General features: G+C 44.5%; 5 protein-coding genes and 1 non-coding gene across 6 annotated transcripts; 4 read left to right on the forward strand and 2 right to left on the reverse strand.

Annotated features, from left to right (window-relative positions):
- On the forward strand, positions 997-4,035 carry LOC110432016 (NADH-ubiquinone oxidoreductase subunit 8-like). The gene is made up of 8 exons (XM_021451941.1): positions 997-1,214; positions 1,368-1,449; positions 2,071-2,124; positions 2,244-2,335; positions 2,419-2,532; positions 3,263-3,330; positions 3,445-3,556; positions 3,637-4,035. Exons 1-8 carry the CDS (start codon positions 1,161-1,163, stop codon positions 3,730-3,732), a joined length of 672 nt encoding a protein of 223 aa, XP_021307616.1. The 5' UTR covers positions 997-1,160; the 3' UTR covers positions 3,733-4,035.
- On the forward strand, positions 4,403-4,476 carry TRNAT-AGU. Its single transcript has one exon. It is a non-coding gene; the product is annotated as a tRNA-Thr (tRNA).
- Positions 6,435-9,445, reverse strand: LOC8083952 (tubulin alpha-3 chain). Its single transcript, XM_002466331.2, has 4 exons — positions 9,187-9,445; positions 7,854-8,088; positions 7,381-7,751; positions 6,435-7,257 (listed from the first exon to the last, which is right to left on the reverse strand). Exons 1-4 carry the CDS (start codon positions 9,277-9,279, stop codon positions 6,604-6,606), a joined length of 1,353 nt encoding a protein of 450 aa, XP_002466376.1. The 5' UTR covers positions 9,280-9,445; the 3' UTR covers positions 6,435-6,603.
- Positions 12,039-16,442, forward strand: LOC110434895 (protein ALP1-like). Its single transcript, XM_021459801.1, has 5 exons — positions 12,039-12,075; positions 14,630-14,659; positions 14,748-14,803; positions 15,694-15,919; positions 16,000-16,442. The coding sequence occupies exons 1-5, from the start codon at positions 12,039-12,041 to the stop codon at positions 16,440-16,442; spliced, it is 792 nt and encodes a 263-aa protein (XP_021315476.1).
- On the forward strand, positions 16,767-17,805 carry LOC8083953. The gene is made up of 2 exons (XM_002463769.1): positions 16,767-17,225; positions 17,308-17,805. The coding sequence occupies exons 1-2, from the start codon at positions 16,767-16,769 to the stop codon at positions 17,803-17,805; spliced, it is 957 nt and encodes a 318-aa protein (XP_002463814.1).
- Positions 20,580-23,339, reverse strand: LOC8083954 (L-type lectin-domain containing receptor kinase IX.1). Its single transcript, XM_021448049.1, has 2 exons — positions 21,669-23,339; positions 20,580-21,574 (listed from the first exon to the last, which is right to left on the reverse strand). Exons 1-2 carry the CDS (start codon positions 23,174-23,176, stop codon positions 20,803-20,805), a joined length of 2,280 nt encoding a protein of 759 aa, XP_021303724.1. The 5' UTR covers positions 23,177-23,339; the 3' UTR covers positions 20,580-20,802.

Consider the following 27,861-nt stretch of genomic DNA (forward strand, 5'->3'; position numbering starts at 1 on the left):
GGCCTGGAGCGGCCGAGCGCCTGACTGTGGAGCGCCATGGCCACGGTGGACCGGCCCTACAACGGATCGCCTAGCCGGTGGGGAGCGCGGTGGCCAGAGGAACCCTAGCACCAACATTCTCTTTACGTCTTGCAATGCTTCTTAACACAGTTCACACAAATGATATAAAGAAAAGAGAGAAAAACGAATGGATACCTTCGTAACTCGTGGTGGGTATATATATATATATATATATATATATATATATATATTGAAGTTATTGTTTTCGTAGCTAGAGAAAGCAGGAGAGAGCTGTTGCGTGTTCTGTACCAGAGGAAAACCTACTTTTGCCTCGAAGCTCCTATCGATCGCACTCTTTCTAGCTGGCTTTTCTTTTTTTAAAAAAATAAAAGCAAAAGCAACTCCTAAAAATCCAACCAAAGGGACCTTATGTGTTGCAAGTAGGGATTGCAGCTAAACAAGCCCTGTAATGTACATCAACAATTTAGTTAGTTAAAAATACATTAATCGATGGAATATAAATCATATAGTTTCTAGCTGAAACTTAGAATGACCAGTGAAATCCCCACGTGGAATCGGAATTCTTGCTGTAGGCCTTGTTTACTTCCTCCCAAAAATCTAAAAATTTTCAAGATTCTCCGTCACATCGAATCTTTAGACGTATGCATGAAGTATTAAATATAGATAAAAATAAAGACTAATTACACAGTTTGGTCGAAATTGACAAGACGAATCTTTTGAGCCTAGTTAGTCCATGGTAATAATTACCACAAACAAACGAAAAAGTTACAGTGTAACGAAATGTTTTGGTTGAGTAACTAAACACGGCCCCAGTGTCAGTCCTACCAAAAAGAGAAATCAGCTACGGCTACGGTCTACGGGTACGGGGTCCACACTCCGAACCGACCTCAGCAACGGACCGCCTTGATCCGTTCCGTTGGGCCCCTGCCGCTCTCTCCGACACAGCTCAGCCCACAGCACAGCCCAGCCCAGGCCACTCGCAACCCGCAGCGCGTCTCCTCCTTTCCTCGTCCATCCGGCCATCTCCGCAGCCACTAACCCGCAGCCCAGCACCGGCCGCTCCACGCCTCCACCTCCCTCGTTTCGGTCCGACGAGCCCATCGCCTCCGCCGCTTCGTCGCCGTCGAGGTCGCACCACCATGGCGGCGCTGCTAGCCCGGCAGGCAGCGCAGGCGCTCCGCGCGAGGCAGACGGTACGAATCCCTAGCCCTTTCCGCCCGTGCCCGGCGCTTCCAGAGTCCAGATCCCCTCTATCCGCTCGCGGATTCTCAGATCGAGAGCCTCGTCATTCCTGGGTGCTGCCGTTGCGGATGCGTGTGTGACTCTGGTGCTGCTGTTTGTTGCAGGCGCAGCTCTTGCCGGCCGCGTCGGCGATGCAGGGGCACCTCCGCACCTACATGAACGCGGGGATTCCCAAGCGGTTCAAAGGTCACTGCTCTCCCCCCCCCCCCCCCCCCCCTTCTGCTGGGCTGTTTGCCAGTATCTGTACCACAAAAAACAATGCGATTCGTGTTGCGCTGGTTACCTGTATGTTAAGAGTAGTGTGCAAGAGCACTGAATTAAGGGATGTATGAAACTGTTTGGTCTCAGGTTATTGATTGATTGTATGTCTTTCAAGTTTCGATCAACATGACATGCTCAAATAGGACAGACTGCTGAACTTGAAATCAGAAATTGATGAGGATAATTCGGTGCAGTTCTATATGAGTGTCTGGTTTGGAATTAGTTGTCTGTTGATGAGTTATGGTACCTCTGGCAGTGTGAAAAGAGCAGTATATGAAACATTTCAGGAGTTTTGGGCTACCAGTTAAATTTGACTTTCAAGTTTCAGCAACATGAAATTCTCAAATTTGAAGTTGTGCCTTGCTGTCTTGGTTTACTTTTAGGATGGTCTGTTGAACTTCTCATTTGAAGTTGATGAGTGATTAGGCAGATTACTACATGAGCTGTATTTCTTCACACTCCATGTCCTCCTATGTGTTTACATACACAATTCGGGTTTGCTCAGTGTTACCGTTCTCTGAGTGTTTAATCTTATTTAATGGCCAGAGGATGAGGAGAAAGAACAGCTTGCAAAAGATGTCGCAAAAGATTGGAATGCTGGTGAGTTTCTGATGACGTTTTTCTATGCACTGGACAAGAGTATGATCATTGGCAATTTTGTTTATTGCTGCCAGGATATTGTTGTTACCCCCTCTCTCATTATGACTTTCTTGTTTCAGTCTTTGAAAGGAGCATCAATACATTGTTTTTGACTGAAATGGTCCGTGGCTTGATGCTAACTCTCAAGTACTTCTTTGACAGAAATGTTACAGTAAGTGGTGAATTTGACATATGACGTTATCTGTATTGTAGTTGCATGGTTCCATTGACTGTGTTTATCTCACCACATCTCAGATTAACTATCCATTTGAGAAGGGTCCTCTGAGTCCCCGCTTCCGTGGTGAGCATGCTCTCAGACGTTACGAATCTGGGGAAGAGCGTTGCATTGCTTGTAAACTATGCGAAGCTGTAAGTTGTACTTATGTTTAAAGTTTTCTTACTTTACATGATGAACATCAAATACAGCTAGGAACCAGTTGTTTTCCTGTCTTACCTTAGTAGTTGTCAAATCAAATCCCAAAAATACCAGTTACCTACTGGTATCTGTGCTGCCAGGGTCTGAGATTTTTAGCTAAACTGGAACGCAAACCCTGATTGTGGGTCCTTTTGAGTTCATAAGAGTTACTGTGATTTTAATATTTTAATGTATATTGTCATGAAAATATATTTGAAACGCAAGTCACTTGAAAGCAAAATCATTTTTGTCATATTGCTGCCCAATGTTTTAGGTGCTCCTTATCATCTTCCAGTTGTATATGGAGCAAGCTCATATAAGGTGGCCGTGAAAATTTTGGAGGGAGTGTTTTACATTCAATTGTGAAATACCAGTATTATTCATTCAGTTACGAATACCAACAATTCATGATATAAAAATAAAATTTGAAAGGCTCCTTGTCTCCACTAACTCATACTAGATTTACCAAACACTTTGGTATATGTTTGTTTCAACATATGGTGTTTCTGACTAATTTAGTATAGTGAAATGGCCTTTGTTATACTAGTGTAGTGGGGTAGGTTTGGTTTATGATTGTTGGATTTTTTATGGTTCTCGTAGTTACTAAGGTGGCAGTTATTGATACATAACTCTGGCTATTTGAGAAAAAAAAACCATTGCTCACATGGTACGAACGATGTCCAGATATGCCCAGCACAGGCAATTACAATTGAGGCTGAAGAACGTGAAGACGGCAGTCGCCGAACCACAAGGTAATCAAAATGAAAGCTTTCTCTCTTTTTTGTCCAATATAGAACTATGATTTATTCACTGTGTTCTGCAATTAAACTTTAATCTGAACTTGTGTTGCTTTTATCTCATCACAGATATGATATTGACATGACCAAATGCATTTACTGTGGGTTCTGCCAAGAGGCTTGCCCAGTCGATGCTATTGTTGAGGGGCCTAACTTTGAGTTTGCTACTGAGACACACGAGGTAAACTGCTTGATTCCACTTTAGGTTTTAACTCAAGTTTTTGATGTCTTGTTGCTAAGCCTTGACATGCAACGATGCAGGAACTACTGTATGACAAGGAGAAACTGCTTGAGAATGGTGATCGCTGGGAGACTGAGATTGCTGAGAACTTGAGATCTGAGAGCCTTTATCGCTGAATCTGTCTTCCATTGTGGTTGATAAACTGGGTTCTTCCATTTTCCATATTTTGGTCAACTAGCTGATGAATAAGCAAACGATATATCATAACTTAGATACCAGGTACCATGTTTATGTACCTCGGCACCATCCGTCTGTTTTGTTCATTGCCTTGCTAAAGGTGGCACCGAATGTTCTTTAATGGGAAAATTCCTTCTGTAGCACTGAGCTGTTTTCAGTCAGACCTTATTTTGTATACAATGAAACAGGATACTGTGCTCAGGGCTCAGTGATTTGGTGAATGTTCACATGCGTGTTTCTCACTCTGTTTTTAAACAAACAACGTTTGAACTAATTATCTTGCTGTAAATGTCGTTTATTTAAAAACAAACGGAGGTGGTACCAAAATTTTGAACTTGGGATGTTGCAGGATACCGTTGGGTCCTGGAGGGTAGTCTATGTACGTGTCTTCGTATCTATGACCTTGCAGATCATGAAGCGGTGAGGAACTTTTGTATGGTTTTATATCTGAGAGGTGGTGTCTCTTATAATATCCATTGTGTACTAGCGTGTCTTCCTATCTGTCCTTCAGTCCTTCAAATTTTGACCGGTATATGCATTGTGTATTTTTTTAAAGACTGTAGTGAAGGTATGTCTAACATATATATAGTTTAAAATTTTTAAACAAAAGCTTTCGTAGCTCAGTTGGTTAGAGCACCCGTTTAGTAAGCGGGAGGTCTTGAGTTCGACTCTCAACGAAAGCAATTTCAATTTAGTTTTTTTGTATTCCAGCTGTTTTTTTGTTTTTTCAATTCAGTTTTTTGTTTTGCATTTTTTTTTTTGCAACTTTGTTTTTTCTTAGTTCAGCAAAGGCTTTTGTTTTGCAAATTTGTCTTTTTTCAGATGGGCAGAAGGGTGTTTATTTATTACTTAGTAATTTTGCAACTTTGTTTTTTAGTTTAGCAGAAGGTTTTTTCTTTATTGCTCAGGCTTTGCAACTTTTTTTCAGTTCAGCAGAAGGGTTTTTTTATTGCTCAAGCAAATTTCTTTGTTTTTGCAACTTTGTTTTTTTTTTTTCAGTTCAGATTTTTTTTCCCTCTTTTTTTAACAGTGCGGCCGAATAGTTTTGCTTTATTGCTCTTCTTTTTGTCAAGCTGAGGTTGATAGTTGGTTGCATATGCATTGTATATGAGACTTTAAATAGAAATATCTATTTAAACTAAATATCTTATTCTTTTTCAATTTGATTTCACCATTGTATTCTCATTAAGATTTTAATCTACAAAACAAGACCATACATGTCTATATTCTAATGAAGACAAAAAAAATGACAAACTCTACACATGGTTGCGATAAATATTTTAGCTGATACTGGACAAAATTTGGCATGATTATGAATCAAACAACACTTGTCTGTGCCCCTGTTTAGGCATGGCTAAATCTTAGATTGCCTACAACCAAACAAGTCCTAAGTTTAAATTCAATTTTGGGAGATATCTACGCGCTAAGCATAGAGCTAGTTTTCGGAAGGGAAAAGGTATTTAACAAGACAGACCGGCAAGCGGCAATCTAGTACGTTCTATACGTCGAGCATCAATTCTCCTTTCACAAGGAAAAGCAACATCGTATTGTTGTGTTTGGTTCGGAGACAACGTGAGATGTGATCATGTCTCTAGTTTCATGGAATGGGATGGTTTAGTTCTTATTTGGTACTCCCTCTATCCATAAAAGAATGCAATCTAAAATAGTGTCGTGTTTTACTATATCAAGTTTGACCAATTATAGATAAAAAAATATATATACTTATAATATCAAACAATACTATGTTGCTTTTTTTTACAAAATGTATTCTTATAATAAATCGACTTAGAGTCATAAATATAAATACTATTTACTAGAAATTTGGTCAGCCATGAGGCACTCTAACTAGCACGCAACCTATAGTTGCATTCTTTTAGAGACAAAGGTAGATGGCATTATTCTTTTTTTTTCTGCTTGGTTGGGGATGAATGGAATGATTGATCCGTCTTTGTTTGGATAAAAGGATGAAGACGGTATAGCTAGATGTGATTACCTCATAAAATTATTAAGGTTACCTCCTCACGTAAATCTCTCACTTATGCTTATATTAATTAATCACATTGATTATGACTAAAGCTTGTTTGATACACATGGCTAGTTCCTAATTAGAGCTAAAAATTAATCTAAATTAGTTACGCTTGGCTAACACCTAGTTGAAGACTTATCTAAAAAATTAATCCGTCTATAAGCCCTCCTTTCAAGATGCGCTAGAATTTAAGCAAATTCTTAGCTAGCTATTAGCAATTAGCTCTTGTATCGAACAGGTCTTAAAATAAACCATATTTTAGGTAACATTTTTTTTTTGGAAAAACTAAGATAAATCAGCTTTTGGCCCCATCTGTCCTGGTGACCACCTCTCTCTTTAATCACATGCTTCTCCAACCCCACAGCCTCCGCTCGCACGGGTGTCTCCTCCGCTCGACGAAGCGCCCGCGCACGTACAGTCGCCGCGCGCTTCGCTCCGATGAGCCCATGACAGAGTTGCGGGATTTTGGTGGTGCGCTTGTAGTAGTAGGGCAGCGCGGCGACGGGCGTCGCAGGTCCGCTCGTTTCCATTTGTTGAGTTCAACTCATGAAAGAGGAGATCGTCCCATCCCGTCCACGACCACGAACAAGCACACCCCAAAAGTACACACATATCTTCGGAACCAACAGTGCTTAAGCGACATACTTCAATTATGACATGCAACTACTACAGCAGTTCAGCAAGTGACATGAAAGCAAAAAACAACACTACCCAGGACGCAAACGGAAAAAGTTTTTCGACACCGCAACCTCGCTCGACAGCCAAAGAGATTCATGCAAGCAGATCAGTACTCCTCGTCTTCCTCACCGTCATCACCACCGCCCTCTGCAGCAACCTCCTCGTAGTCCTTCTCCAGGGCAGCCAGGTCCTCGCGTGCCTCGGAGAACTCCCCCTCCTCCATACCCTCGCCGACGTACCAGTGGACGAACGCGCGCTTGGCATACATGAGGTCGAACTTGCTGTTGATGCGGGAGAACACCTCGACGACGCTGGTGGAGTTGGAGATCATGCACACGGCGCGCTGCACCTTGGCGAGGTCAGCCCCCGGCACCACCGTCGGCGCCTGGTAGTTGATGCCGCACTTGAACCCCGTCGGGCACCAGTCCACGAACTGGATGGTGCGCTTCGTCTTGATGATGGCCACCGCAGCATTCACGTCCTTGGGCACCACGTCGCCACGGTACATCAGGCAGCACGCCATGTACTTCCCGTGCCGTGGGTCACACTTGACCATCATGGAAGCCGGCTCGAACGCGCTGCTTGTGATCTCCGCCACCGACAGCTGCTCGTGGAAGGCCTTCGCCGAAGAGATCACCGGCGCGTATGAGGAGAGCATGAAGTGGATCCTCGGGTAAGGAACCAGGTTGGTCTGGAACTCATTCACATCCACATTGAGGGCACCATCGAACCTCAGGGAAGCAGTAAGTGATGAGATCACCTGCACACCAAAACAGTTTAAGGCATACATTTTAGCATCGGTTTCAAGGATGTATGAACAAAATCAGAGCACATATGTATGAACAAAACCAGCACATCCCCCAGTATAAAGCAATTGTTCTACCTGAGACACAAGGCGATTCAGGTTGGAGTAGTTGGGCCTCTCAATGTCCAGGGAGCGCCTACAGATGTCGTAGATGGCCTCGTTGTCGAGCAGGATGGAGACATCAGTGTGCTCCAGGAGGGAGTGGGTGGAGAGCACGCTGTTGTAGGGCTCCACAACAGAGGTTGACACCTGGGGAGATGGGTACACAGTGAAGCCCAGCTTGGATTTCTTGCCGTACTCCACAGACAGGCGCTCAAGGAGGAGTGAACCAAGTCCAGAGCCGGTGCCACCACCAACAGCATTGAAGACTAGGAAGCCCTGAAGGCCAGTGCAGTTGTCAGCGAGCTTGCGGATGCGGTCAAGGCACAGATCAACAATTTCCTTTCCAACTGCAGGAAAAAGAGCATGATGCATCAGTAATCAATCAACCATAAATGAGTTGAGATGAGCTAATTCTGTGGAACAGGCAAAGTTTTTAGATGGTCAATTACTTGTGTAGTGGCCACGGGCAAAGTTGTTAGCAGCATCCTCCTTGCCGCTGATGAGCTGCTCAGGGTGGAAGAGCTGACGGTAAGTGCCAGTGCGCACCTCGTCGATCACAGTGGGCTCAAGATCAACGAAGATTGCACGGGGCACATGCTTCCCTGCACCAGTCTGGCTGAAGAAGGTGCTGAAGGCATCATCGTGGTGTCCCGCAGTCTTGTCTCCAGGCACTTGGCCATCAGGCTGCGAAGATCAGAAAGGTATTAAATGCAATTCAGATCATATCGTGAAGGATCAAAGTTGCGTTGCAAGGGTCCAGCATACCATCGATTTAATTAGTATTAGATTCAGTTCAGAGGAACAAAGTGGCAACTCAAATTAATAGGAAATGGAAATTTCAATTCCGCCATAGTTGCACAGCACAACCTAAAGCGGCATTCCTATATTCTCATTTGGGATCAGATCTAAGAAATGGAAAGAACGTAGGCAATTTTACAGAATCAGAGCTTGATTCACGAAATAAAAGTACAATTCAATCAACTCCTAGACGACAAACAGAGATTTCGCAGTTCATAGGAAAAAGAAATTTCATTACAGTTAAATTACAGTTGCACATAACAAACTAAAGCATCACTCCCTTAGACCAATTTGCAATCAGATCGCAGAAATGAAAACAATATGACTAAAATTTACAGAATCAGAAATCGACAATAACAGATACAGAAATCGCGCAGTTCAGAGAGAAATTTTATTTTATTACAATTAAACAGCACAAACTAAAGCATCATTCCCCTAGACCAATTTGGAATCAGATCGAAGAAATGAAAACAACATGAGTAAAACTTACAGAATCAAAGCTTGATTCACGAAATGATAATGAGAATTCAATCAACTCCTAGTCGACAATAACAGATACAGAGATAGTGCAGTTCATCCACGCACAAAACAGATCCAAACCGACCACGGAACGGCCGATGACTAATTACGACATCGCAATCCGACTGAGAATAGGCGTGACCACCAACAAACGGGAGAATACGAGATATAAAATTCGATCGGAACAGCATGTTATTTCCGCCGCAAAGTATTAATCGCAAACAAAATCCACAATACACCCAAACACATGATGATCGCAGTTTAAATCGCGCAGGAAATTTCAAACCCTAGAGCTACCAGTACTACCAACAGATCTGACGAAAAAATAACCTAACCACTTCACCCCGATTCGAGTACTAACGCCCTGCAACTGCAAATCGTAGAGCTCCTCGACAACATATCAGAAATCAATCGAAGACGATGATGGGAATGCATAGCGAGGAGGACAACATGACGCGATCGAACCTGGATGCCGTGCTCGAGGCAGTAAAGTTCCCAGCACGCGTTGCCGACTTGGATGCCGGCCTGCCCGATGTGGACGGAGATGCACTCCCTCATCTTCCTCCTCTTCTCTCAGACAACCGCTCGTCGATCGGGGGAGGACGGGAAGGGGAATGGTCGAGGATCGATCGGGGGAGGACGGAATGGGGAATGGTCGAGGATCGATCGATCGAGAGTGGAAGCGCCGGCGTTTGTGAAGACGCCGAGGTGAACGATAAATGCCGCCCAGCCCCGCGGCGGCTTTTATAGGCAGAGTGGAGAGGCGGCCGCGGCCGGCCCGTGATGGTGTGGCGCGGCGCGGTAGACCTAGCCGCCGTCTGGTTCGGGACTGACGGTGTGATGGTGTGGCCCACGGATCAGTCTCTGGGTGGTGGGCGGGGCGGAGGCAACGAGGGGTTAACGACCGTTTGGATTCGAACGGCTCTGAGGCTTGCGTGATCGGCGGCCGGCAACGGTGGGAATGAGCTGTGGCGGGCGGGTCCCGCGGAGCCGGCGCGCTCGGGGTCTCGGCGACATTTACCCGGTCGTGGATGTTGTGACACGGACATGTGGGACCAACTGATGGGCACAAATATTTGAGCCCCCTGGAGCATTGATGCGGGTGAGATTTGTAGTATGTGTGAGGCTGGGGAGCCTATGGGACGACGTCAGGGGAATGGAGGGGAGCGGCCGCCGGCGGGTTCTGTTGGCCAGCCGTTTCAAATTTTGAAATTTGAAACTTTGTATCGTACCGTCGCGGGAAAGTACAGGGTTACCCTTGGGCGCTTGGACCTGCTGACTCGGCCCCTATGGAATGGCCGGTCAGTTGCAACCGTAACGGCCAAGTGTCTGATTCTAGGCCTTGTTTACTTTAAAAAAAATTACAAAATATAAATAGTGTTACTTTCGTTTGTATTTAACAAATACTATTTAATCATAGACTAACTAGGCTTAAAGATTCGTCTCGCAAATTACAAGTAAACTGTGTAATTAGTTATTTCTTTTATCTATATTTAGTGCTTCATGCATGTGTCACAAGATTCGATGTGACGAGAAATGTGAAAAAATTTGCAAAATATTTTAGGAACTAAACAAGCCCCTAGAGTGTGGGAGCCAAAAGAAAATCAGGTCCCATGGTAACAAAAACAAAATAGAATCTCACTTCAAGTGCTGTGATGCGAAGGCATCACTAGCTGCCCATATGTGACATGATAAAAAGAAAACAAAGTGAAATAACTAAATTCCGCTTGTCTTTCTCACACGCAGCTCCATTCTTTTTGTTCGATTTCTGATAGTCCATGCAAGACAGCTCATAAGTTAGGTCTGCAATCGTTGATGGTTGTTTCCGCTATAGACCGGTGAGAAATCGAATATCTTTTGCAACCACATTGATCTTGATCCTATTTTCTCATTCGATCAAACATCCAGAGAGTGATGCTAGAGAGTCGTGTGTCGGTGCTTCTTGCTATTTGTCGAGAATCTGTGTTGCTCATGCCATCGCTATTTGAATCTGCATTGTGCACTACTACAAAATTCTTTTTCTGAAGCTATGGGGACGCTGCTCCAGTACGTGTGGTTTTTCTCTAGTCTAATTTAATGAACTAAATAAACAACTTCTTCCCTTATTTTTTTATTTAGTTCATTTAGTTATACTAGAGAAAAACCACGGGCCACTCGTAAGGTCATCTCCATCCTTATCTGAAGCGGGCAAAAAGGATTTTCCGATACGGGCAAGATAAATGTCTCCAACAAAAGGTCACGGTTAATCAAGCATTAACGGAGGCGATTGCTTACCCGTCTCGATAAATAAATCAGAAAAAAAATAATTAAAAAAAGCCCATCGACGAGCCCATTTAAATCATCGACGGGCCCACCAAGCCCAGTCCACCATTGTCGCCACCCTGCTGCTGACGCACGGGCTCCGACGCCGCCATCCTCATAGCCTCACGTCGGTTCTCGTGCAACGCCGCTGCTGGAGAGTGTCGGGGTGGCCAGGGCTATGGGGCTGGTGAGGAGCCGAAGTAGGGTCTCAGGACGCCATCGGAGGAGAGGCCGCACCACCCGCGCCACGTCACCGCTAGAGGAGGGGGTCGTGTTCCCATGCGCTGCCGCCGGAGTGGGGAGGGCCACACCCCCCACGACGCCACCAAAGGATGGCTAGGAGAGCAACCGCTCTCGGTTGGGGAGTGAGGTGGCTGGGGAGGGAGGGAGTGAAGGGATCGGTTAGCTAGGAAACCCTAACTTATGTTTATGTACTACTCGCTCATATCGGGCCTCGTCTCTGATATTGGGCTGAGAATTTGTAGTGGGTTGGGCTAGATTTTAGGAGGCGGGCAATGTAATATAACCGCCTCAGTTAATGATTTACTAAGGCGGTTGCGTTATAATGTCCGCCTTGGTTAATAGGCATTAACCAAGGCGGTTATATTACATCACGCCTCGGATAATGGATTTTAGGTTATTAACTAAGGCAGTTCCAAATTGTGCCCGCCTTCGAGGGGGTTTCAAAAAGGTCGTGGTTAGGTTATTTTGTAGTAGTGGTGTTGACTCCTCTCTCCAACCCATCGCCATCTACTTGACCCCCTTGACACCGCTACTAGATTCATGTGTGTGTGAGAGAGAGAGAGAGATGCAAATAAAAAGGGGAAAGGAACAAAGAGGATGAGGATGGGCTCACCTCCACACACGTGGTGGCAGCCCGTGCGTCATACGCCAACGGGTCGCGCATGGGGGCAGCCATTGCTGGAGCATCATGCATCAAGCGACGACAAGGCAAGGATCACATGTCGGTGCCTATGCGCCGCTAGGTGCCTACTTGCCCTAGCAGGGGCGGACCCATGGGGTATGTCAGGTGGGCCACGGCATACCCTGTGGGTAAGCCTTTTACTTAATTAACAATGTATTAATCTACATATAAGAATTTGCAACTTTAATTATCTACATGGCTTGCTAACCCAATGGTAAGACTTTTGCTCTTTAACCAAGAGGTCGCTAGTTCAAACCCTTGCAACTGCAATTTTGTTTTCATTTTTCCGTTTTGCATTTCTTTATTCTCTGTTTTTTGCCCCTTTAAAAGTTAACTGTATATAATATATTTTTTCTTTTAGTTTTAATATTTACCCATCTTATTGTGTCCCATAAAACCTCATCTGCGAATAGTTTAAAATTTGTAGTCTTTTATCCCCTCTCGATATTAATAACTAATATAATATGTTTTGTCCTTTACTTGCTAGTTTTATTTATCCCAAGTTATTGTTTCTCACGAGACACATCATGAAAACGAAATAATGAATAAAAGTAATATAACTTCGGCATTGTTTCATGAGTAAAGTCCACCACCGGTCCCTAAACTTGTGCTGTCGTGTCATCCCGGTCCCTAAACTCACAAATCGATTGTTTAGGTCCTCAAACTTTTTCATCTGTGTCATCTCGGTCCCTAAACTTGTTCAATTGTGTCATCCCGGTCCCTAAACTTAGAAATTATCCGTTTAGATCCTCAATGTTGTTCACTTGTGTCATCTCGGTCCCTAAGCTTGGTTTTAAATCTCATCTGGGTCAAAACAAAACGATCTAATAACTCTATATCAAAAAATAATTCATAACTTTTTCATATGAACTCAAATGAAGACAAATTTTATACCAAAGTTATAGTCCTCAGCACAATCTACAACTTTGTAGTTGAAAAGTTTTTTATTTGAAGTCGTTTAGTGTTATAAAATTTAATTTTAAATTTTAAATTTTAAAATCTATAAACTTATAAAAAATATTTTGGGAACCTAAACAATTTTAATTTAAAAACTTTTCAACTGCAAAGTTGTAGATCATGTTGCTGCCTACAATTTTGATATAAAGTTTATCTTCATTTGAGTTCATATGAAAAAGTTATGAATTATTTTTCAATATAGAGTTTTTAGATTCGTCCTGTTTTGACCTAGATAAGACTTAAAAACAAGTTTAGGGACCGGGTTGACACAACTGAACAAGTTTGATGACCTATATGGGAGATTTTTAAGTTTAGGGACCAGGATGACACAACCGAACAAGTTTAGTTACCGAAACGGACATTTTGCGAGTTTAAGGACCGGGATGACACATCCGAATAAGTTTAGGGACCGCTGATGGACTTTACTCTTGTTTCATTATCACTTATCAATAGCTATGTACAATGACATTTTAATTTTTTTTATTTTCTTTTGTAGCTTTTAAAATTAACTATGGATTAGTTTTTCTATTCTTTTTATCCCCTCCTGTTGTATCCCATAACACCTTATGTGTCTTTATTTTTATTTTTTTATCCCCTCTAGGTATTATAACTATAAATAATATATTTCATTATTTCTTTTGCTATTTTTTCATCCCATCTTGTTGTAAGTCTCTTTCATAGCTATTATTTCAAATTGTTTATATTTCTTTTCTTTATATCATAATTTGGTATAGTTTTTAGCTAATCTTACAATTGAAGGCTTACCATGTTATTTAGTGTACATTGTTTTATCAAATTGGAAATGATTTTTATCGAATTGCGTAATTTTTTTATACGGCATACACTGAAAATTCTAAGTCCGCCACTGTGCCCTAGGGTTGTCGTGCTATGCACCGGTGACCGACAAGGAGAGAATTCTAAGTCTGCCACTGTGCCCTAGGGTTTAGGGTTACTCCGTGATTGGACAATGTTTATCAAATAAAAATAAAAGTGCTACAGTAGGCAAAAACCAAAATTTTTGCGAACTAAACAAGGCCTAAATAGTCTCAATTCTAGTACGTCACGTGGGCACGCGTGTTCCATGCCTCCCACTTGCTGGTTGCTCCATGCCTCCACGTGCTGGTTGCTCCATGCCTCCACGTGCTGGTTGCTCCATGCCTCCACGTGCTGGTTGCCGGTCATTAAACAAAAAAAGACACAACACAATGATGGGTAGCTAGGTCGCGCAAGAGACAGAGATACACAGGGTTCAAGGTGACACTGCTGGTTTTCATCGGCGAGTCTTAGGCCCTGTTTAGTTTGGGCGTGTTTGGTTGCCTGCATATGGGCGAACCAGACTCTTTTGGATGCAGCGTTTCGGTGTTTGGTTCCCTTTTCTTCTCTCTAGCCTGGCTTATCCCGTGCAAAAGGACCCCCAGAGCCAGGCTCCGAAGCTACGCTCGAATCGGCCGTTTTTCTTCAGCCTGGCTCGCTCCGTGCTCTCGCGTGCTCGCGCGCTCGGCGATTCCGTGCGCGGGGAGATGGCGCGAAGTTTCTAGGGTTACCTCCCTCTTTCCCGCCATTCACCGCCTATATATATCTCCTTTCCCGCTTCCTCCCTATCTTCTCGTCGCTCCGCGTCTGCGCCGCTGGTTCCTAGGGTTCGTGGTCTTCTCCCTCTCCCCCTTTGTTCTTGGTTTGATTTGTTTCATGCTATTGATTTCTTTCTCACTGGATTTGTTGCAGGGCAAGTGGATCTGACGATTTTCGTAGCCGGTGAGTTCTCCCTCATTTTCTCCTCTTTTTGTTACCGATTTGTAAACCCTAACTTGTGTAAATGTTTGTTGTGGATCTGTGCGTGCAGATCCGACGTCCCCTGAACTGCTGCTGTGCTTTGCTGGGTCTTGTGCGTTGACGTGGGTAATTTGTTCATCTCCTCCCCCTACCCCCCCTCCCTCTAATCTGCACTGTGTGATACAGAGTTTTGCCTTCTTTGATTTGGATGCATGTAGTACTTTTAATATTAAGAGCTATATGAAGATCCCTTTTTTGCTAAGCTATTGCTCAAGTCGATGATTACATTGTTATGTCTGAGCATATGTTGAAGTCTATGATGATTGTTCATTATGTCTGAGCATTTGTCCAAGTCTATGATGATTTTTAGTTAGTCTGAGCTTATGTCCTAGTCTAAGCATTTATTCCATGTTTTATCTTCTAGATGGATTTGCAAGAGAAGAGGCACATGCTTTTTGCTTGTGCTGCAGCTCTTGTTGCTGCTATGTATGCCCTACTTTTTGCTAGGATTAGAATGATTCAGTCCTCAAGGCCTCAGATCAGTTATGGTCCTTTGAGTAAGTGGGATGAGGAAAGGCAAAAGAATCTAGACTTAATTTACAACTACAATGATGTTGAGTGTGTGAACATGCTTCGCATGAGAAGGGCACCCTTCTTTAGGTTGTGTAACTTGCTTAGGGAGAGAAAATTGCTAGCAGACAGCATTAATTGTTGTGTAGAAGAGCAAGTTGCTATGTTTCTACATATTGTGGGGCATAACCAACGTTTTAGAGTGATTAGGCAAAACTGGAGACGGTCTATAGAGACTGTCCATCGCCATTTCAAAGAGGTGTTGTATGCAATTGGTGAACTTAGGCAAGATATGATTAGACCTCCATCCAATGAGACACCCCTTAAGGTTAGCAACAGCCCAAGGTGGTATCCATATTTGAAGGTAAATAATCTGTCATTTAGAATTTAGGTTGTTGCTGCATGGGTTCATGTCAATTCACTATGCGCTTTTGCATGCCATGTAGGACTGTGTTGGGGCAATAGATGGTACACATATCTATGCTAAAGTGCCAGCCAAGATCCAAGCTGCATTTAGGGGTAGGAAGAACCACCCAACACAAAATGTCCTTGCTGCAGTCGACTTTGACTTGAAATTCACCTATGTTCTGGCTGGCTGGGAGGGATCAGCACATGATGCAACCATTCTAGCTGATGCACTAGAGAGACATGATGGGTTAAGGGTTGCACCAGGTAACTAAGGCCCTTATTAACATTTTTAAAACATATAGTTACATACACATGAACCTAATGTCTGCCCATTCTTCTTTTAGGCAAGTTCTACTTAGTTGATGCTGGGTATGCATGTCGGCCAGGGTTTCTTCCTCCTTATCGAGGGACTAGGTATCATCTCAAAGAATTTGGTCCTAGGAACAACCCAACAAACTATAAGGAATTATTTAATTTGAGACACTCTAGCTTGAGAGTGACCGTTGAACGTGCCTTTGGTGCTTTAAAGAATCGTTTTCGCATGATTGACAACAAACCCTTCCATCCCTATAAGACACAAGTGAAGTTAGTACTTGCATGTTGTATATTACATAATTGGATCCTTGCTCATGGGGTTGATGAAGTAGTTCCTGCTGAGTTCTCCTGGGTGCCAAATAATAACCCCCCTTTACCCCATGTCCATATGGATGACAATGCTGCTTGGGCTCTTAAAAGGGATGAATGGGCAACCCACATGTGGGCTAATAAGGGTTCCTCTCGCATCTAGACCTGTATTGTAAGTTTTGCTCAGACTATGGACATATGTTGTGATGACTATTTATTTCTTGAGATAATGCACTTGATCTGAGACTATGGACAAATGTTGTGATGACTCTTTATTTCTCGAGATACTGCACTCCATCTGAGGCTTTGTACATATGCAATGATGATTACTTCATTTTTTGTTATTACTTCTTATGAACTGAGGCAAGTAGGCATGTGCTATGATGATTTCTGTTAGTACTACTGATAAACTGAGGCAAGTAGGCATGTGCTATGATGATTTCTGTTATTTCTGTTTCTAAGTGCCATCTGGCTCTGCAAATAGGCCATGGCTGAGGGGGGCATGCCTGCTGACCACCTTGTGTTTCCTGGAGTTGAGGATGTTGCTGGGGATGTTGTTCCTGGGGAGATTGGGGCTGGGGATGTTGGTCATGGGGATGTTGGTGCTGGTTTCACAACTGCATCACAGGTTCTAGCTCAGCAGAGGGCAAATCTGAGGTGGACTGACCCTACGTCTGGGTTTGTGCCGCGCCACATGTGCCAGCTCATAACCACTGGAGTTAGGACTGATAAGGGTTTCAAGGAAGTTCACCTTAATCAGGTAGCCAAAGCGCTGCATGAGTTCAGTGGGCAAGAGGTCACTGGTACCCAGGTGTACAACCACCTGAGAAAGTGGAGGCAGAGGTGGGTGAGAGTGACCAAACTGAGAGAGCTAAGTGGTGCTTTGTGGGATGAGGATGCATGCATGATTGTGCTAGAGGAGGAGCACTACAATGGCCGTACCCAAGTAAGCAATCTGAGCACAGAGTGTCCACTTCTGACTTCAAACTTATTTCAATGCTAACTGCCACTTCTCATTGTTTGTGTAGGCACATCCCAAAGATGCTGAGCTCCTGAACAAACCCATCCAACACTACAAGCAGATGATGATCATCTTTGGAAATGGTGAGGCAACTGGTAAGTATGCCATGGGATCAAATGAACCACTGGGTACTCCATCTGACTTTGCTGAGAGCTCCGTCAAGCCTGACCCAACAGAGCTTCTTAGTGGGAAAACTGACACCGTTGATGCTACAAAAACTGAGGTGGTTGTTGGGAACAAGAGGAAGAGATCTGTGCTTGCTGATGAGGATGTGGTGTTGTTCACTGGAATGGCAGATGCTATTAGGTCTACTAAGGTGGAGGATTCTCATCCAGAGTTGTATGCAGCTGTGATGTATGTGCCAGGCTTCACTGACGAAGCCCTGATGTGTGCTTATGGTCACCTGTTGGACAACAAGGCCCTGGGCACAGCTTTTGTCAAGATGGTTGACTCCCACCATGTCTTGTGGCTGAGGACTTTCTTGGCCAAGCACTACTATGTTTGAGGTGCTTGGAAGCTGGTGGTTGATCCTTTTGTGCAGTGCATGCCCCTCTTTAGGTGACTGCTTGATGGTGTGCAGTGGTGGTTTCTTTTGTGCATAGCTTACTGCAGTTGGTGGTTGTGTAGTGGGCTGACCTACTCTTTTGTGCAGTTGATCTGATCCTGCATTCTTCCTACTAACACTAACTTATAGTTAGTGTCTTACATATTCTAGTGTAACCCTGCCCTTCCATCCTAGATCAACCAAGTTGTTGGATGTACTTGATGAGAACCAAGATGGTTCTGAACATGATCTGAGCATGTGCCTATGCATGCAGATTTTAAACTATTATTATGCTCATGCATTAATCTGAGCAGGATGCATGCATGTTTTTATTATGCCCTGATCTGAGCACATGCCTAATCTTTGCCTGTGATGTTTTCTTATTAGGTCTGAGCACATGCCTAATCTTGCCAGTGATGTTTTCTTATTTGGTCTGAGCACATGCCTAATCTTGCCAGTGATGTAACTTTTCTGTCTATTTTTTGTTTGTTTGCCAATGATGAGTATGACTAAGTTATATTATGTCATGCCTGTCATCAAAGAATGTGATAGTGAGTTGGCCTACACAAGGTTGTTTCTGACTTTGTTGTGTGGCCAGCTCACTTCACATACTTCCATGTCATGTATGAGTTTCATTACATACTCTGAGGTTTTGTTGTGGCCTATGATGACAAAAAAAGTATGAGGTGGCTATACTGTTTTTCTTGTGTCATTCATCACATCTGAAGGAACCATAAACTTTACTTAGCAACAATTGGATCCATGACTCAAGGTGATGGCAAGAAGTTTATGGTCCTCCAGATGCCATGAGTGCCACAATTATTTGCATTTTCTATTAGAGCTACCAATGATTACTACCTTATCTGTGCACATGACAATCTGAGGTGGCTTTACATGTTTAGTTGGTGTTGTATTGTATGGCTACCTTTCATTCATGGGTATCATCAGGACATGAGATACATCCATCCCCAATGCAACAGGTTTGGACTTACCACCTGATGGCTGAGGATGGAGTGTCTCATGGCCCCATGGTACACATGAAACAGTTATTTGGGATCATGAAAGTGGCCACCAGGGATGATTGTCTTAAACAAAATTTGTGCAGAAAAAATAATATCTGAGGCCCCTATTATTTGACACTGATGTTACTTTTATGATAATATTTATAACTCAGCAGATTCTGTCTATTTTTCTTGCTACTCTTTTCTTGAACAGCTATGGCTTGGTATGTGGTTCACGTTGGCAAGAAACCGGGTGTGTATTCTACCTAGAAAGAAGCACATGAGCAGGTGAATGGCTTCAAGGGTAACTGCTATAAGAAGTACAACAGCAGAAACCAAAACCAAGCTGTGCAAGCCTTCTATGGACATTCCCTTGACAATCCTCCTCTTCTACAACCTGTCAATCCACCTCATGTCTACAATGATGGAAACGATGGGAGCCTCGCCTTGTGGCTTGCAGTTTTTAAAATTGTAATACTGCTAGTTGTAGTTTTGCTAACAGGCTTTCTAATTTGGAAGCTGTTGTAACAGCTTCTGTGTGTGGGTAGTGGTAACCTTACCAAAGGTGCAAACTGGTGACAACACCACCTTGTATGCAAGCAACCAAACACCACCTTGTATGTCCAGGATTTGATTTCCATGCGGACGCAGGTAACCAAACAGCGGCTAATGCTGGCCACGCTGAGCTGATGCAGGTAACCAAACAAGTGCCTGTTGCATGTGTTCATCCTGGCCAATCCTAGCCATGCTGGCTAGTGCTACCCAGGATCCGCTGGGAAGTGAACCAAACACGCCCTTTCCTACCAAAAAAAATTTTTATCCATCCCATCGAATCTTTAGACACATGTATGAAATATTAAATATAGATAAAAAAATAAACTAATTATACAGTTTGGCTGAAAATCGCGAGATGAATCTTTTACGCCTAGTTAGTCCATGATTAGCCTTAAGTGCTACATTAACCTACATGTGCTAATGATAGATTAATTATGCTTAATAGATTTGTCGTGCAGTTTCCAGATAAACTATGTACTCCCTCCGTCCACGAAAGAGTCAATTTCTAGAGTTGTCCTAAGTCAGATTTTTTTAACTTTGACCAAATTTCTAAAAAAAATGCTAAGATTTATAGTATCAAATTAGTATTATTAGATTCATCATAGAATATATTTTCATATAATGTGCATTTTATATTATAGATGTTGTTATTCTTTTCTATAAAGTTAGTCAAACTTTACTGACACGGATCCTAGGAATTGATTCTTTCGTGGACGGAGGGAGTAATTTATTTTTTTATTTTTTTCTAAAAACCCTTCCCAACATCCTTCCGACATATCTGATGTGACATCAAAAAAAATTTTATCTACAATCTAAACAGGCCCTTATACCAAAACCAATGGTGACAATCATTTTGACCGCCGACTCAAAAGAAAAACCAGCGTCGAAATTTTTTCTAACTTTAACCATCAAATCTATACTTGTTGACAATATGAGATTTATATTTTAAGGTTCACTAGGACAAATACTTTCATTATATATAATGTACATGTGAAACAACATCGATTTCGGCCTTGTTTAGTTCCCAAAAAATTTTGCAAAATTTTTCAGATTCCCCGTCACATCGAATCTTTAGACACATGCATGGAGTATTAAATATAGACGAAAATAAAAACCAATTGCATAGTTTGGTCGGAATTGATGAGATGAATCTTTTGAGCCTAGTTAGTACATAATTGGATAATATTTGTCACAAACAAACGAAAGTGCTACAGGACCTATTTTGCAAAATTTTTTGGAACTAAACAAGGCCTTCTTAGAATTGGTGATCAAAGGTTGGTCTAGGACAAAGCATACAAATGGAGTAGAGAGTAGAAACAAACAGCGCATTTGGAAAGGGCTCCGGCCGGTTCCAGCTCTGTCACTGTAGGGTCAATTGAGCGGAGCAACTGGTAAGGTATCATCACTGATGTTTGAGCAGCGAGGACGAGTCCTTGAAACCGGTTGCAGCGGGCGTGTCGGAGGAGCAGGATGTCTGAGAGGTCACCGTCGTTGACGACGACTGAGTTAAACTGGAAGACGTCAACCCTGACGAGGAAGCGTTGTACGAGAAAAGCCCCCCGCTCTCCGGCGACGCAAGTGGCACCGCGTATGTCGCCACGGGCATCTTGGCAGGCAGCGCCGGCAGCGGGCCGTGATTGGACTGGAGAGCGGCCATGGCTACTCTGATGGACGGCCGTGCGCGTGGGTCAGGGTGCGCGCACCAGAGCCCGACGGCCACGACGCGCTCCACCTCCGCCGCGTCGTACTCCCCTTTCAGCCGCTCGTCGGCCGCCGCGAGAGCGGCTCCTCTGCCGTACAGGTCCCATACCCACTCGACGAGCCGGAAGACGGCGTTCTGCTTCTGGCCGTCCAGCATCAAGCTCATCGGCCTCCTCCCGCAGGCGACCTCCAGCACGACGACGCCGAAGCTGAAGACGTCCGACTCGGCGCTCGCGGCGCCGGTGATGAAGCATTCCGGATCGACGTAGCCTGGCGTGCCCGAGACGGCCGTCATGGTCTGCATCCCGACGGCGTGGTCGATGAACCTGGCGAGCCCGAAGTCGCCCAGCTTGGCGTTGAAGGTCTCGTCGAGCATGACGTTGCTGGGCTTCACGTCGCGGTGCACGACGCACTGCTCCCACTCCTCGTGGAGGTAGAGCAGCGCGGAGCCAAGCCCAAGAACAATCTTGATCCTGTACGTTGTTGCCAACGTGGTCATGCTTTTGCTCTCTTTAACAATTTCATATATAAAACAGGATTGAGTTATTAAATACTGCGGATAGGAACCTCATCGGCCATGTCAAGAAGGTGCCGTTGCCGTGGAGATGGACGTCGAGGCTGCGGTTGGGCACCAGCTCGTAGACGAGCAGCAGCTCGTCCCGGCCATGGCACCAGCCGACGAGCTGCACGAGGTTCCGGTGGCGGAGCCTGCTTATCACCTTGATCTCCGACTTGTACTCCTTCCTCCCCTGCGTGGAGGATCCTTTGGCGAATCTCTTGATGGCCACGGCAGCGATGCCGCTGCCGTTCTGATCACCCAGGTGTCCTCGGTACACGGAGCCGAAGCCACCTTGCCCGAGCTTCTCCTCCGGCGCGAAACCCTTGGTCGCAGCAGCGAGCTCGTGGTACGGGAAGCGCCTCGGCCCCGTCCCCAATTCAATCTCCATGATCGGCTCGTCGTCATCCGAGCCGCCGAATATATCCTCCAACTCTTGTGCCTGCTCCCTCCGTCGTCGTCGTCGTTGGAGTAGTAGAGCCGCCAAAGCAACAGCAACGAGAAGCACAAGCAGCAGTGCAGCGCCGACGCTGGCTCCTGCTATCACTCCAGCACGTCGTCCAGAGCCGGACACATCCATGGGTGCTGGTGGCGGCGGCGGCGGCCGCTGCTGCGCTGCCGGTGGCGGCGGAGCTAGTAGTATTGGCGCGGCGGCCTTGGGTTCCAAGGACGAGCTGAAGTACCAAGAATGCAGCTGGTGCAGCTCGATGGATGTGGACGTCGAGGCAGAGAAGCCAACAGAGACGTCCTCCGGCAACGCGCTCTTGAGGTCAACCTTCTGGCTGATGTTGTAAGACGGCGGCGTGTCCCTTCCATCGCCCAGCCACAGCGTCATTTCCAGGACGCTGGACACGTTGTGGTACCTGATCTCGGCGGACATGTTCCCGATGAGGGTGAAGCTGGGCAGGGTCTGGGTGGCCACGGACCTGATAGAGTTGACGTCGATGCCGACGTGGTCGTAGGTGTCGTTGGGGTCGTGCGCGACGGTGTCGTTGAAGGTGTCGAACTCCACGGCCACGAACCGGGCGTCGCCGGCGGCCACGGCGTCGGCGCTCTGGTTGGTGAGCCCGATGTTGTAGGCGTAGGAGCCGGACGGCAGGCTCGACGGGTAGGCGGCGGCGAGGAAGAAGGCCATGCCGGTGCCCTTGTTGTCGATGCCGTGCTCCCCCGGCGGGTCGATGACGAAGGCGAAGCGCGTGGTGAAGCTGGCCACCTCGCCGGTGTCCTTGTCCCAGAGGCGCATCGGCTGGGCGTTGTACGACGCGCGGCCCGTGCTGTGGCCGATGCCGGACAGCCTGTTCGCCGTCACCTCGATCCACCCGCTGCTGATGTAGGCGTCGCCTTCCACCCTGATGTCCTTGAGGTCTTCAGGGCCGAAGCTGTCGTAGTTGAAGGACAAGGCGGCCACTGGAGCTGCGGCGAGGTAGTAGCAGCAGCACACGGAGGACAAGAAGAAGTTGATGATGATACCGACGGCGGTGCAAGCGGATGCCGACGTGATCGTCGAGATGCCAGCCATCGCGCCCCGGCCAAACCGCCGCCCAACAAATTCCGCAGAACTCTAGAGGAGGTGCACTGTCTGAAAACAAGGGCGTCGTCGTCGGCTTGACTGCAACAGCGAGTCTACTGCGGGCCACACGTTCAAGCAGGAAGGCTGCCTCTCCAAAAGGACGAAAACCACTGCGCCTCTCAAAAGGACCAAAACCACTGCTAGGCTTTGTTTAGTTCACCCTGAAAACCAAAAAGTTTTTAAGATTTTCCGTCACATCGAATCTTATGGCACATATATGAAACATTAAATATAGACGAAAATAAAAACTAATTACACAGTTTAGCTGTAAATCATGAGACGAATTTTTTAATCCTAGTTAGTCTATGATTGGATAATATTTGTCACAAACAAACGAAAGTGCTACAGTACCGAAAACTTTTCACTTTTCGGAACTAAACAAGGCCCTGTGAGTCTTGGAATCGGTACTCGGCACGGTCCCAAGGCCCACTCTACAGTGACATGGGGACACGGGCTAGCCATTGTTTAGGCGTTGTTTAGTTCACCGTTAACCCAAAAACTTTTTAAGATTTCACGTCACATCAAATCTTTGAGCACATACATAAAGCATTAGATATAAAAAAAATGAAAACTAATTACACAGTTTGTCTGTAAATCACGAGATGAATCTTTTGAGCCTAATTAATCTATGATTAGATAATATTTGTTAAATAAAAACGAAAATACTACAGTGCCGAAATCTGAAATTTTTTTGAACTAAACAAGGCCTTAGGCCCTGTTTAGTTTCCGATCCATCCCATCGAATCTTTGGACACGTGCATGTAACATTAAATGTCGATAAAAATAAACTAATTACACAGTTTAATTGAAAATCACGAGACGAATCTTTTAAGTTTAATTAATCCATGATTAGCCTTAAGTGCTACAGTAACCCACATGTGCTAATGATATATTAATTATACTTAATAGATTTGTCTTGTAATTTCCAGACGAGCTATGTATTTTATTTTTTTATTAATTTCTAAAAACTCCTCCCGACATTCTTTCGACATGTCCGATGTGACACAAAAAAAATTTTCATCTCCAATCTAAACAAAATCTTAGTTCCAAAATTTTTTACAAAATAGGAATAGTAGCACTTTCGTTTGTATTTGACAAATATTATCTAATCCTAAACTAACTAGGCTCAAAAGATTCGTCTCGTCAATTTCGACCAAACTGTACAATTAGTTTTTATTTTTGTCTATATTTAATACTTTTTATATGCGTCTAAAAAATTAATGTGACGTAGAATCTAAAGTTTTTTTTTGAGAACTAAACAAGGCCCGAAAGGCCAACAGCCCCCAACACCCACTGCTAGTAAAATCCATACACATTTTTTTCGTTGTTCTCGGGTAGCTCAAACAATTGTCTTTTAAAATAGCTCTACGGGCATATTTTGGTTAAGAACGCTAAAGTTTATCGTTAGTTATATTAAATATTTAGACATATGTATAAAGTATTAAATATTGACTATTTATAGAACTAAAAATATGGTTAGAGAATAATTTACAAAATAACATTTTTAAGCCTAATTAGTTTATGATTAGACAGTAGTTATTAAATAAAACAAAAATGTTACAATAACTGTTAAACTTTAACAACCTCAACCAAACACTCTATAAATATGTTCTTATATTTTAATAGGAGAGAGAAAAACTCATTTTTAATCAAGAGCTAAACTCTTGTACATGTTTTAAATTGATTTAAGAATGTTATATAAAACTGTCCATGTTAAAAGCTATTATGTGCTAAAAGTTAACATTATTAAAGAAGTTGACTTAGAGCTAGTAACTGGCTTTAACCATTTCAGATGCCATCATGCATGATCATTGGTCGAAGAAGAAGAGCTTGCCGAGAGCTTTCCAGCTCAACCCCGCACTGAATCGTCCAAAAGATTAGCACCGCGAGGCTTCAATCAATCGTTTTAATTCAGGGGGAACGTCGATCTATAGGATGGTGATTCGCCCAGAATGAATGAGGTAATTACCTCTGCACTGCGCGTTCCTTTGTCTGCATTGCCTTTGTTCATGTCTGACGACTGTAGCAGCATCCACAGCACCCAAGCTCCTACAACATACATGTTAGGGAAATTGCATCATGTTACCTAGGTATTTATATTTTTCTCTTATAACTCTCAAGTTTTGGACCATTAGATCCCATAAATATTTCATCTAATGGCTCCTTTAATTGTACGAAATGACATCGTGTTAGGGGGGAAACAATGCATTTGATTAATTAAAGCACATCTTGAACAAAACTATGCTCTAAATAAATCAAAAAGGAAACATCGCCATACACCTTACCGTTGTAACTTTCAACATGAGGAGTTAAATATTTCTTACCAATAGCTTTTCATGTTCCTTCCTAAGGAAGAGCCTTTTATTGGCTTGCTATCATGGAGAAGGTCTGAGTGGTATAATATGTTTTACTCACTATGTTATAAATTATAAGATATTTTGGATTTTCTAGATACATTACTTTTACTATGTATCTAGCATAGCATGTATCTATGTTTATAACAAAAAGTTATGTACCTAGAAAAGCTAAAAACGTCTTTATATTCTTTATGGAGAGTAGCAAGCAAGGTCATCTTTTGTGTGCCACCATACTTGATCACCATGGAGTGGGGAGCTTGTAGGTCCTATATGTATGTCAGTCATTCAGTATTTTGTTCTTATAATAAATTAACGAACAATACTTTCTATTATGATTTTTTTAGCTCCATCAATGGCGGAGCCCAAGGCAAGCTCCACTTTATAGTTTTTTCTTATAAAAAAAACTATAGTGGTTCGTCACAACACGACAAATTGAAGAGCTCCCCGCGGGCCGACCCATCTCACCACAGTCCAAACCAGGGCCTTGTTTAGTTGCGAAAAGTGAAAAATTTTCGGTACTGTAGCACTTTCGTTTGTTTGTGACAAATATTATCCAATCATGGACTAACGAGGATCAAAAGATTCGTCTCGTGATTTACAGCTAAACGGTGTAATTAGTTTTTGTTTTCGTTTATATTTAATGTTTCATGCATGCGTCACAAGATTCGATGTGACAGGGAATCTTGAAAACTTTTTGGTTTTCACGGTGAACTAAGGGTACTCCCAATGCAGAAACCACCATAGTTTCTATAGACATTAATTATGGTGCTACCTAAGCATTTTGTTGATGTGGCAAGGTAGTTATTGAAGAGAGAAAGCAAAAATCATAAAAACTAGGTCTAACTTAGAAACCATGTCTACGCGAAATCCAAGACATAAAGTGATATAATTGGTTGAGAATGAAGAGAGAATGAATATGATTGGATAACAATTATTGTATAGAAACTATCATTGAAAGCATACTTCATAATGTAATCTGTACAACACACGCGCGTCCGGCTTCACCATCGTCCTGCCAGATAGCGTCGCCTGGCTTCTTCAACACACGCGACCGCAGAAACTCAGCCTGAACAAATTTTGTCGCCCACAGTGGTCAAAATCCAACCAGAAATCAAGGCCCGTCATCCACTCCTCACCCTACCGTGGTCCTGCCTACCATCCGTCACCACACGGATGCGCCGCCACGGACCCTCCTCCTCCGCCACCGCCAGACGGAAGCGCCGCCCTGAACCCTCCTCCTCCGCTGCCGCCAGACGGACGCGACTCCACTCCTGCCTCGACGCCGTAGAAGACTTCGCCGCTGGTTGCCGGACGCCGGACGCCGCGTGTGCAAAGCCGACGCTTCCGGCGGATCCGATTTGTGCCGTGCGTGGAAAATCCAAGGTACACGCCATTCTTTCTTTCTCCCTCATCCTCCATCCCCTGCTCACATCGCAGATGTGGAGAACGCGGCTGCCGCCGCCGGGGCGAACTCTGCTGCTTTTTTCTCCCAATCCCAGGCCAAGAACGCCGCCCCGAGAGAGGTGCTCTGCACATGGTCGAGTAGGAGCAGGGTTGTGCCATTGCGGCCCTCGTCAGGGTTGTGCGCATCCAGATTTTCGGAGGCAGTAGATGCGGTGGCTGCTGGCCACATATGCAGCGCCCATAGGCCATAGTGCTCCCTCCCTCCTCGCCCTTAGCAATCGCACCGCCCTGAGCCACCCTGCGGTCCGGCACTGCCTCGTCCTCGAGCCAGCTTCCACGGCCACGACCACCATGTTGAATCAGACGTAACTTTGGGCTCTGCGCCGCCAACCATCCGCGGCCACCACACCCTGCTGCTCCATTTGTGTCATCATCGAGCCGCCCTCCACGGCCACAACCACCACGCGAAGCGAGAACGCCGCTCCAACATCCCTATCCTTCACGGCACCGGTGAGCTGTCCGAACCCCCAAAACCTAGAGTCCCCGTCACGGACATCACGGAGAGCCACAGGGCCGTGCTGCCCTAGCGCCTCGGTGCCCCGGCGCCCGACCATTTGGTTGAAGCCGCAGCCATGACGGCCGAGCGATCTCCTCTGCTTCTTAAGGGGTGACATCATGATGATGTCATATAGGCTTTTTTACTATAGTAAAGAAAGCTACAAATACAAGTCCAGTACACTTATACATTCTGCATCGTTAACAAACTGACAGGAATCTAATGACTGCAACTTCCATGTACCAGGATACAATTCTGCTGCTGCCTGTACACCGCCTCCAATTAAATCTATTGTGAATTGTTTGCAAAGGGTAGTT

Source organism: Sorghum bicolor, chromosome 1, assembly GCF_000003195.3.
Source record: "Sorghum bicolor cultivar BTx623 chromosome 1, Sorghum_bicolor_NCBIv3, whole genome shotgun sequence".
NCBI classification, from domain to species: domain Eukaryota; kingdom Viridiplantae; phylum Streptophyta; class Magnoliopsida; order Poales; family Poaceae; genus Sorghum; species Sorghum bicolor.